At 39.3% G+C, this 12,513-nt stretch overlaps 1 protein-coding gene across 1 annotated transcript; it reads right to left on the reverse strand.

Moving 5' to 3' along the window:
* Positions 1-1,492: 1,492 nt before the first annotated feature.
* Positions 1,493-7,688, reverse strand: LOC103357255 (troponin I, fast skeletal muscle-like). Its single transcript, XM_008281733.1, has 7 exons — positions 7,621-7,688; positions 5,875-5,908; positions 5,715-5,751; positions 5,426-5,554; positions 4,199-4,288; positions 3,522-3,698; positions 1,493-1,734 (listed from the first exon to the last, which is right to left on the reverse strand). Exons 2-7 carry the CDS (start codon positions 5,880-5,882, stop codon positions 1,639-1,641), a joined length of 537 nt encoding a protein of 178 aa, XP_008279955.1. The 5' UTR covers positions 5,883-5,908; positions 7,621-7,688; the 3' UTR covers positions 1,493-1,638.
* Positions 7,689-12,513: the final 4,825 nt, after the last annotated feature.

Here is a 12,513-nt window from a genome sequence, read left to right on the forward strand (position 1 = left end):
TCACAGCAGGATACATGTCTGATTCATTGAGCAGTGATTTCAAAAAGTCTGCCATGCATAATGAACCTGCTATTGTCAGCAGTCACATGGTCGATCGTTCTTTTAATTTTCTACCTGTGTCTACATCGGAAGTTTGTAGTCTATTAAAAAAGTTGGACTCCAAAAAAATCAGCTGGTCCCGATGATTTGGAACTGTTCTTCCTTAAGCTGGCTGCTGGCTTGATTGCTGAGTCTTTAACATGTATTTTCAATTTAAGCCTCAACACATTCAAACTTCCCAATTTGTAGAAATCTGCGTTCGTCCTCCCATTGTCAAAAGGTGGCGAACCCTCATTCGTGAATAACTACAGGCCAATTTCTAAATGATGCATTCTGGCAAAAGTATTCAAAAAATTGGTCTGTGATTAATTGAAGGACTTTTCAGATTCAAACAACATTTTAAACCTCCTTCAGTCAGGTTTTAGGAAGCAGCACAGTCCTGTTACTGCTGCTCTAAAAATTTTTAATGATGTGTTTGAGGCACTGGATTCCAACAAGTCTCATGAAGCCCTGTTCATGGATCTGTCCAAGGCATTTGACACTGTGGACCACAGTCTCCTGTTACAAACTCTTCATAAGACTGGACTCTCCAAACAGGCCACCACTTGGTTTGCAGATTATCTGGCAGGTAGAATGCAGTGTGTTCAGAAGGGTGGGGTTCGCTCCAGCTTTCTTGAGGTCACAAAAAGGGTACCTCAAGGCTCAATCTTAGGACCCATTCTGGTCACAATCTACATAAATGATTTATGTACAAAACTATCAAATGCCTCATTTCACCTTTATGCAGATGACTGTGTATTTTATTGCTGTTCATACTCGATTGCACATGCATTCAAATCATTGCAGTCCACCTTTGATGTAGCACAGACTCGTTTGCAGAACCTCAAACTGGTTTAAATGCTGAAAAATCCAAAGTGATGCTTTACTCAACTTCATCAGTTCACCCGGAGAATATCCCCTCAATCACAACTGTCCAAGGTAAAGCACTAGAGCTGGCTATCAGTTACAAATACAAGCCGTTATGCCTTACGGTCAAATGACTGCACCTGGCTGCTCCTTGTGTTCAGACTGAACTGCATGAAGTTTTATTTTATTCTTTTATAATATATATATATATATAATTTATTTATTTATTTTTTCAGTGCAGGCCTGTATTTCAGCCATTTAATCTCTTAACACCAGCAGAATCAGGCACCATGTCGAACCAGGGCTTGCAACAATCATCCCTAAAGTAAATACATTTGAATTTCTGAGTACTAAATGTCAGATATCATAACATTCACATGTTATTTAGGAGTCTTGTTTTAGACTGTGACTAAATACAGTGTTCTTACCAAAAAGATTTCTTTTTTTTTTTCCTCTTAAACTCTAAGTATTGATATAAGAGAACTATTAAACCAAACACTACTTTTTTCTATGATCTGATAGGTATTCCAATAAGCAAGACAAAACAGGTCCTTCAGCAGATGCTGTTTGTTTATTCAGTTGAAGTTTCTACAGTTTACAAGGTGGTCAAAAAATTAATTTGTGCAATCTAACCAGGAGTTAAACCAGTCCAATCTAGTCAAAGTCAGACTAAAAACGCCCTTGGTGCTTATTTTAAGCCTCAGCCTCAAACATCTTCTTCCTTCCATCCATGCCGGATTTGTCTTCAATGTTTTTGCGCCAATCACCAACGTCACGGAGTTCCTTATCCTGAAATACCAAACAATCAGAGCACGGTCAGGCATGGTTTCATCAAACTGCATCATTAAATCAGGGATTTGGAGTGTAAGCTGAGCCAAATACTCAAGTACACAATGACTGGTCAAGTAATCCTCCTTACCTTTGAGTAAGGACATACCAGACTCTAGCTTTTATAAATCAGACGTAGAGTAAGACACATATTGATGAGCGGCTAGAAAACTGGACCATAATAAAAGCAAATTATAAATGACTTGTTTTTAAAAAAATATTTTAAACTTTAACTTAACCAAAATGTTAATTTAAGTGAAACCAGCATGTACAAGAAGCACAAGCCCTTGTTAGTAGAGCAAAAAATATATAAATTTACAGTGAACTGATGAGAAAGGAGTGACCACAATAGAACACGAAATGCATACGGCAATGCTAATATTTGGTTAAATGTCTCTTGGCCATTTTCTTCTTTCAGGTTTTCCTAAAGATTGTTGAGGTAATCCTCCATTATTTCATTTACTCTGTGTAAAGCACCAGTTCCACTGGCACCAAAACAGCCCCAGAGCATAATACATGCTTGACAGTAAGTTCGGTGATCTTGGGCTTCAGGGCCTCAGTTTCTCTCCTCCAAACATAGTTCTGGTCATTGTGGCCAAATAGCTACGTTTTTATTTCATTTGACCACAGAACTTTTCACCAGAAGGCTTTTTCTTTGTCCTTATGATCAGCAGCAGACTTTGATCCCTTGCTAAAGAAAGTGCTAGACATGCATGACAGCCTCTTAGCTAATGTTGATGTAAAAGAAAAATCAGGTCAATGAGTTGGTTTTTCAGATCTGTGCTGAACTCCATAGATTTTCCCAGTTTAACATTTGTGGAGCCTAATGAGTGAATCAAATGGTCCCAGATGCTGTATGTAAATAGAGGTCCATCAGTAGCATCCCTGGGGACCCCGCGACTGATGTACGTCGGTTGTTTGATCACAACTAACTTTTGAATCATTGCACTGAAGACCAAAGCCATTATTATCTGTTTATTTTTTAGACAAAGTGGGATGTAATGAGGCAATACAGACATTTGCTGTAATTTCAAAACCAGATCACACAACAACCTGCTGGAGGGAAACAACTTATACTGCTGTTGTGTATTTTAATATGTGGTACATAGTGGAATGATAGGGATTTTGTGACTTATTAGACCAAGAAGCAGGAGTGTAAAAACAAAGACATTAGTAAAGATAATACTTTACAGAAGTTTGATCTGTCCTCTTTACATGGTTACTTTGGTATGTACATGAATGTATCAAGACTAATTAAAAAGCTCTTGTTCCACTCTTGTGATATGATATTAACATGGAACGATAACACTGAACAGATATTAACATCAATGCAATGACAAGTTCATGAGCAACATGGTCATCACGGTTTTATTTGCTATGTGCAACACTTTTCTACAAAAAGTACTTTATCAGCAATCTGCAAACCAAGGTGAAGAGATGTGAACTTGGACTCAAAGTGCATCTGTTGGGCTCTAACGTTTAAAAGAATATGGTGGGAGGAATGTTGTATTAATCCAGGCCTCACGTCAGATATGTTTATGTGTTTGTTTGCTTTGTGGATTTTTTGTGAAGTGGAATGAAATAAAAAAGAAAAGCTGTCATGTGCATAAGGTCACTAAAAACATAAGGTCTTTGTGTTGTAGCCACTTTGTTTTGCACATCACTTTATCCACAGGACACTGCCTGCTAACTCAGACATTACTGGCTGCTTCTGTCAAGCACACAGATTTATAACATGCATAACTCACCTCCTCTTTCACCTCCTTCTTGACCTGCTTCAGGTTGGCCCTCAGGTCCAGGTTTACTGTGTGTTTGGAGCCCAGCAGAGCTTTCAGCATGGCGTCAGCGGACATACGCACTTTCTTCAGGACAGGCTTCTTGAATTTGCCCATCAGGTCCTGAACTTTGATCTTCAGGTCGTCAATCTGGGAAAGTGGAATGCAGAGGCTATGATGAAACTTCACAGCAAATAGCTTCAGCCCAGTCTGATGAGTAGTCATCAGGAAGGTCATATCAGAGAAAAAACACAAACTGAAAAGTGAATATTGTTGGGTTTGCTAATTCTCTTTTGGACTTGGAATATAAAAGTGTTGGGTAGAACAAAACATATCCCCTATGACCCTAATGTCCCTTATAGCCTTAACCGGTAAAAATTGAGCTAAAATTGTTTGTCATGGGGGAGGGAGTACAGTCAAAGCTTTGGGGTCATTATTATCTAAAGAGCTTGACCCCTGAGCAACAGCATTATATTTTGAGGGTTTTTTTTTTACACATTTAAGCAAAGTTTAACACAATATGCTGACTACCTGTGGAAAATTTAAATAAATAAATAAAGCCAGCCATAATAGTTGGATCATTGTTTGGAAGCACAGCCCAAGTTCATAATGACAAACACTCTGAGGGTTCGACATGCGTTATTATCTACCTCCTTGTTGGCTTTGCCGATTTTTATCTCCAGGTCATATCGCTCCTCATCGATCACATCGATTTTGTGGTGAATCTCCCTGCACAGCTCCTGAACACAAACACAAACGTGTGGTTAAACTGTGCATTATGTCTTTGCACTGTGACTCCTGTAACAAATATTATACTGAGCTGCGCATTACAGCACATATAGGAGAGTCCAGTCCTGTTCAGAGTAACGGTGTCGCGATATACTGGTACTAATGATAACCGTGATATTTTAAAAATGAAATGTTAATATTTGTAATAAACACACATATCATAATATCAGATATAATCCAGCACAGTAATTATCTGAATGACACTCCAGCATTGGAACAGTATACAGTCCAGTTGTGGTTGCACACTCTCTCCACCTTCTTGTGTTTTCAGTGTAATTAATTTGCCATAAGGGGGCAAAACATCCAACAGACAAATATGAATTTGACTGACAGAATTTGTTTTATGATACGATAATGTCATTACTGTAAATTATTTTGGCCATGACAACCTTGTAGTGAAAATTTGATATTGGACAAACACATGTTTATGTTCTTCAGAGTGGTTCAGCATATACTAATAGAAATAAAATAATGGATCAAACATTAAATTATCAAATTAAATTTGGAGCCGAGGCTCTTTTAACACATTATGTTCAAATTCACAAGATTAAAAGTGATAAAAAAAACTTTGTTACTTAATGTTTATTGGGGAGCTATGAGCCATTAATTCAGATCTCACATCGGGGATAATTCAGAGTAGAGAGATGGAGGAGGGGACGGTGTCAGCATGAGGATTCCATGGACTAATGAGACAAATATAAACCTCTATCAAAATTGTGTGAAGAGGAAAACATGGACAAATAGCTCAGGCATGTGCAGCTGCCAGTGGAATTCACTGCTGACAGAAGCAGGATTATTGCAACTCATTGGACTCAAGCAGTGTTCGACTGCAACGTATTTTGACTAAAAATTACTTTTTGGTTTGATTCCATATTGTCTCATTTTGGACACTGTGTGGTAAAAGAGAGAAATTTCTCAAACTGTTCTTGTTTCATGTTGATAAAATTTACTCAAATTAAAGTTGAGCTTCTGACACAGTATTCATCATCTCATTTAAAATCAAATATACTTAAGCAAAGAACCAAAAAATGTGTACATGTTCATCGTCAGCACATAAATGTTGGTGTTGGTGTTGCTTTGTGACAGACCTGCAGCTCCTGCATGCTTCTGGGCATCGATGGAGGAGGACAGCTCTCTGCCATGTACCTCGTCTTTTCCTGCTCCCTCTCCCTCTCTTCCTCCTCTAGTAAACCTTTGGCAATGGACAGCATCAAACTCTGTCAAAGAAAAAAAACAAAACAGGCAGGGAACATCACATATTAAGACAGTTTTTAGTGGCAATGTTCTTCTGAATAAAGTATTTACTGATTGTTCCTCAGTAAACACAGTTTTCTTTGCTTTATAGAACATTGTAAAACAAATGAAGCAGTCTTTTACCTTCAGATGATGCTTACGACTTGAAGACATCTTTTTCCTGAGTAAAAAAAAAATATATTTGTGAATGTACTTTAAAAACACCACATATGTTCCTTCTAAGTTTGCAATGTTTGATGACATTTCATGAATTCATAGAAACATAGGACAGTGAATTACTTACTCCGACATCTTGGCGTTTGCTTGACTTTAAAACCCTGTTTGAAAAACATGAGGTTTTCCATTTGGAAGTAATAACAGGTGAGTGCACAAAGACAAAGGGACAGACAGATGGTTGTATTGTACTACATATTTTCAGCATCACAGAAAAATCATCACGCTGAAGAACAGTCCCAGAATGCTTCTGTCTGGTCTTATGGGAATAATAACTCCACTTAGAAGTAACACGACACTGAGTTTAGCATCAACTGTCCACCTCAAGGAAAAGCCCCATGGCTAAATTAGGACAAAGATCTGGGGTCCAGTTGTCCTCCCTCGGGCACCCTTCTCATGAAAGGTCTGTCTTCTGGAAGATTATCAGAAAGCACCTGATACCTCTGCTGTTGATACAAACATCTCAGACACGACCCCTGAAAATAGACGCTGAGCAGAACAATCCAGATCTCTGCATCCAAACAGAAGTCCTTAAACTTCTGAGTCCATTAACACTGAGCGTGCTATCACCAAAGCAGAGCGTGATGTGAGTCTGTGCAGATATTTTTAGTGGAATAACAAAGAAGAATGAACATTTAAAAGAAATGTGAAAACTTGTGGGTGTATCTTTACTATCAATACACCAAGATTACTTAGAAATTACAAACAAAACCAGAATAACCGGTTTGTGGGATATTTTACAGGAGACTTATATTTGTTTTCACTGATTTACTTATAAGAAAAATGTACCACTAAGACATACACAGCATTTTAACATAAATGTTCTAAGTATAACATTTAGACTGAGTACTGGTGTAGTGTTTTTTTTTTTTTTTAATTATTTAAAGTGCTACATATTCTCACATGTTAGATCTCAAGTCTCAGTCCTACTGAGGGATGACTGAACTTCCTCTTCAACTAAATATCATATACCCGTCAGGATCAGCTAGTTCTTTGCTGATTGCAGCAACAGACACAGCAGCAAAGACATCTCACTTTTTTTTCACTCAACCGAACACATTTTCCATTTGTTTAAATGAACCCTTGAAAACAGAAGTGTCTCTCAGAGTTAGGTGGCATCACCATGTCAGGCAGTTATGGCTAAAATAATATCCATTTCTTTCTGCTTCTTGAGTTTTAGTGTCATATGATGGTCTAATTGGTCTAAATAAGTATTCACATATCAGAGGAAACACCTGTTTTTGGCGAGTCCAAGCTCCTGAACACAAAATGCCAGCTACCGTTAACGCAGTCCTCAGTTAAATTCTACACACAGGCAGCACAAAACAAAACCAGATCTTAGCTGTTTTACACCCTTTAGTCATTATATATTAATATATCTAGTGATCAACACATACTGCACTGGAGTCTTGATTGTATGCATGCAGCGAGTGTGCAAATCTGTGTGAAGCATGATGTTTAAGACGATCTCATTAAACAAATCCGTCACGTTAAGCACCAGATCAGACTGACCTCTGACACATCAAATCTCAGATGACACAGCGATATACTCTGGGACTATCACTTTCCAAAATTAGAGTTGGTTTACAACAACACACCTCTTCACACCGCAGCAATGACCACTTCCACCCCTAAATTAACCAATCAAAGGTTCCTCTTCCAATGAGCTAGCCCCAGGTAGACGTTTTATAACTAAAACCACCAAAAACCTTATTTACTGTTTGGAACTGTGCAATGACAGGACCAGAAAGTGTGCATAAAAGCCACAAATGTGCAAACAAATCAGTGGCAGCAAACAAAAAAAGAGTTTCCTCACCTTTTGGCTGCAGATGGAAACAGAGGGGAGCAACAGGTTTGGATAGCAGCTCAGTTTCTGGCATTATAAGTTGGTATATATTGCATTCCCCATGGGCAAAGGAAACCCCAGCTTTCTCATTATGGAAGTCGATGTTCTTACTGACCAATGGGCTCAGCAGCACCAGAAATATTATATCTGACCTCTAATCCACCCCTTAAAATCTCCTCCCTGGATGACTATTATAAACAACACCATCTTTGTTTTGTTGGTTATTCCTTTCCTACCCCTTAAAAGGAGGTTTGCTCCTGAGCCTGAAGGTGAAAATGAACAGAAGTGGAAGCAGAGAGGAAGCATATTAACAAGATATGACTCCATACACATCGTATTATCCCGTATGAACACTGGTGTAGTTACTGGATGGAGCAGGGCTGGGCTCTGAGAGGCCAGCAGTGATGAAAGGTGAGGAGGCAGCAGGTGGGAGTGGACTTTCAAGACGCTCATTCAAGACACGCCAAATGGATGCTGTTAAGAGGCTGTTAACACGAGCTGGGTAGTTACACAGAGGGAAACTTTCTGTGCTGAAACCACTCAGTAATGATATGATAATAATATATAATAATATAATCATGATGTGAATTATCAGGTCTTTTTATTCTGTTCACATCAAAGCATTCGGTTTACTTTACTACAAGCTGCCAACAACTTGGTGACCACAGCTTTAGGGTGTGTTGGCTCCCAGTCCGTCACATTAACTCCACCTTCTCCCGTATCAGCTTCTCTTCATTGGCTCCCTGTAAAATCCAAAATAGAATTTAAAATCCTGCTTTTAACACATAAAACTCTCAATGACCAGCTCCATTTGACCTTAAAAACCTTATTGTACCGTATCATCCTAACAGAGCCCTTCGCTCTCAGACTGCAGGTCTACTTGTGGTTCCAGAGTTTCCACAAGTAGAATGGGAGGCAGAGCCTTCAGTTATCAGCTCCTCTCTTGTGGAATCAGCTCCCAGTTTGGGTTCAGGAGGCAGACACCCTCTCTACTTTTAAGGTTAGGATTAAAACGTTCCTCTTTGATACAGCTTATAGTTAGGGCTGCTCAGGATCACCTGAACTGTCCCTTAGTTATGCTGCTACAGGTTTAGACTACCGGGGGATTCTAATGACATACTGAGCTCCTCTCTCCTCTCTCTTCCTTCCATACAGTTATAACCACCACTACATGTCACTAACTCTGTGTTTTCCCTGAGGTCCTGTGCTTGTTCTCTCTGTGGACGTCTCTGGATCTGAAGCTTCACGTCTCTGATCTGCAGCCACTAGCCTCACCGACTCCCAAAATGCTTCATATTTATTGTTCCATTCTATTGCTGCTCTCCATCTGCTGTCCTGTTTTCCCTACCCCTCATCCCCACTCTCACCCAACTGGTTGAGGCAGATGGCCGCCTTCCCTGAGCCTGGTTCTTCCAGTATTGCAAACACCTATTGGTGCTTGGAAAAATCATATGCAAGATGATTTGTAGGGGAGTTTGTGCAAAAAAAAAAAAAAAGCATCTATTTATTTTTTTCTTTTTGACATTGATACTGTGTCATCCTGCACAAAACACATTCTGGAGCGCTCTCTACTTCTAGCAATGATTATGATGTTTCCTTAGAGGTGCAGGATTTTATGTTGCAATCAAAAGTCAGCCCACAGTGCTGCAAAACTGCTTGGGATTCAGAGTAGTATATACAGTCGTGACTCGATAATCCGCCACTAAATGTAAAACCCTCTTTTATGTCGGATAGCAAGGCTGTAGGATTGTCAAGACAGAGATCGAGATACAAGGAGGTTGATGCGTGAAGGGTAGTTTGTTGTTAATATCTATTGTGCACATTCCGGCTAATTCTACCCCATCAGAGCGCACCCCTGGAGTGGAAGTGGCCGGAGCACACAGGCAGTTCTTGGCTGCTGATGCCAGTTTAGTTAGTGGTCACTGTTCTGTTTCCACCATCGGTAGCGAGGGAGTGGCAGCTACGCTCCACCATTACCATCCATGTTTACTTTCTCAAACACGCTCATTGCGTGACGTCATTGTGTCCTCTTCTGCGCATGTGGGACACTTTTGGGTCGTATGAAGTTCACACAGCAGATCACATACAAGTCGCATTTAATTGGAAATGTGAACAAACTCACAAAAAAATCAGATTTCACAAAAAAATTCGAATTGAGCATGAATTCCTGCAGTCTGAACGCAGCCAATCTGTCGGATTAAGTCAGATAATACGCAGTTATCCTTATTTGTGACATAAAATGTCATGTCTGAGTCGGAATCCAAGGCTGTTGGTATGTTAAGGATATTTTTTATGGGTTCCATTTGTTTTTCCTAAAAAAAAATAAAATAAAAAAAAAACCTGTCAGATAGCAAGGTTTGTTTAGGGTTGGATTATTGAGTCGCAACTGTACTGGCTTTCCACACTGGCAGAGCACACCACATTGTATTTTAGAGTCGTCTGCCAGCTTGAACTCAAACGGGTTTCTACTGTACAGTTTATTTGGCAAGTCAACACTATAACAACTCTTAAGTCGTACATCTGTTTCTTTAATATTTCAACAGTACAAATTAAATCTGATTAAGAAACATGACATGAGAAAAAACATTGCTTCACATTTCTGAACATTGTATTCATTGAGAACATTCTGGGCCACTGAGAAATCACCTGAGAGAACAAGTTAGAAAACCTATTCAGTATGATATGATGACTTTGACACAGAGCATTTACAATAAAAGATAAAAAACCAAAAAATCTGCTGATTCTCTGTCTACTACAGCGCCTCGCATGAGCTAGAAAACATCGGTTGAGAAATATATCATCTTTTTTTTTTTGTAGTCTCATCACCATCTGCATTAATAAAACACGGCACTGTGCACAAATGACTACCAAATATAACACAGCAAGGACCACTTTACACGAATGCATGTTCATACTTTTTTTGCTCAAAATAAAACATCCCAAAAAATATCCAACATTTTACAACATATCAAGAAGTTTAAGTCATACAAAGTGTGCAAATGTCACCGTACAGTCACGAGACGACTCCAAATGAAGGCACCATACTTGTAGCTTCCACTCCTACCACACCATTCACATGAACTGTACTGGCAAGGGGGAAAAAATGTCACGCTTTGTTGAACTGTGCTGTACAACTCATTCTCACCGAGGCTGCCCATGCACTACACAAATCTCTATATTTAAATGAAAAAAAATCCAAAAGAAATGCAGGAAAAAAAAACTTGTGCTTTAATGCTCTATGTAGATGTCTTTTTCATTCAAGTGAAAATTCACCAATTAGTCTGTCTGGTTGACGCTCTGTGCCAAAAATAACTTCATATTGGACCATACAGCTGGAATGGTGAGGTCATGACCAGGTTTGCACAGGGGCCTGAAGAGGACGCAAACCAGTATCCAACCAGGACCAACACTTTAACGACTTGACTGAACTGTTGGCTAAGTACCAAACAAATTTAGAAGAATGTAAAGAATAAAGGAAAAACATGAACCCTTGATCCCTACAGTGAGGACATGGGATGGCTCCGCTATGCTGTCACCTGAAACCAGGGTCAGGAGAGAAGTGGCCGTATTATACTTGCACGCTGTGGTGAAAAGCAGGCAGGACAGGAAACAGCATAACACAAACTGATTCATCCATTATCTATACACCACTTTAGAGACAGACAACCACTCACATTCACACCTATGGACAATTTAGAATCACCAATTAACCTCAACATGTTTTTGGACCTTGTGGGAGGAAGCCGGAGAACCCGGAGAGAACCCACGTTGCCTCAGGGAGAACATGCAAACTCCACACAGAACGAGCCTGGGCTGAGAATTGAACCTTCTTGCTGTGAGGCCACAGTGCTCACCACCGAACCACAGCGCCGACTCCAAACAGATGAAAAGATTTTACCTTTTTAAATGAGAAATCATCCTCCTTTTATCCAGATTCATCAAGATGTGTCTCATTATTTTAGTTTTACTGCTCTCACCTGGACAAACCACATTAAGGGAGGAGTCAAAATTCATATAATCTGGTGTAAAAATAAATCTTCATGCATGAAGAGTAAATATACTGAGCTAATATTCTCATAAATATAATCAGATTGTCTGACACTATGTAGATTAAAAATATATCAATTTATCAAGACATTTGACAGAATGAAAGACAATCAAACAACTTGTTAGTTGTACCCCTAGTTGGCACTGAATGCTTGTCTACAAATTGCAGTTGGACCAAACAGTTGTACAAAAATCTATCTGTTTAAAGAAACTAAAGGTTCTCGTGAAGACTAAAATGTGTGTTATATGTACTGATTCACTGCCTTCATCTGCTTATTCTATGTAACTGTGATAAGTGTGACATGTACAGCTGACAATCATTTCTCCCCACAGGTGGAAAAAGTAATGAATAACCTAAAAAAAAAAAACACACAAAGGAAATAATATCTTGCATTTATGAGAACCCCGTGAGTAGTGCAAAATCATCTCTTCGCCGCATAAACCCTGAAAGCAGTTCAGTGGCACGGATATATTATTAATACTGATAAGAGATGCACATTACCCAACTTCACTGCATACACTAAAATTTACAGAGCGACAGTCAGAGCACCAACAAACACATTTTCCCAAACAAACTGCCTGAAAATGGGGCTACAGTCTTCCTCACAGAGGACACGTCTGGTCATTCATCTTCCATCAAGTATGACCTCAGAAAACACACACACACACACACAAAAGAAAAAAAAAAACTGCATAAAAACATCATGAACAACAGAAGCTCGTCACATTTAGAACGTGCCCAAAAAGCAGATCAATCAGGAATGTAATCCAGTCAGCTGTGAATGACTCAGTGGTGACAAACTGGGTGTCTGAAGC

The sequence above is a fragment of the Stegastes partitus genome, unplaced genomic scaffold (assembly GCF_000690725.1).
Source record: "Stegastes partitus isolate 25-593 unplaced genomic scaffold, Stegastes_partitus-1.0.2 Scaffold242, whole genome shotgun sequence".
Lineage (NCBI taxonomy): Eukaryota > Metazoa > Chordata > Actinopteri > Pomacentridae > Stegastes > Stegastes partitus.

Coding starts and splice junctions, on each gene's coding strand:
- LOC103357255 (XM_008281733.1), bottom strand. Junction 4,289..5,425: donor GAAGCATGCAGGAGCTGCAG/GTCTGTCACAAA, acceptor GTTTGTGTTCAG/GAGCTGTGCAGGGAGATTCA. Junction 3,699..4,198: donor TCGGCAAAGCCAACAAGGAG/GTAGATAATAAC, acceptor CCACTTTCCCAG/ATTGACGACCTGAAGATCAA.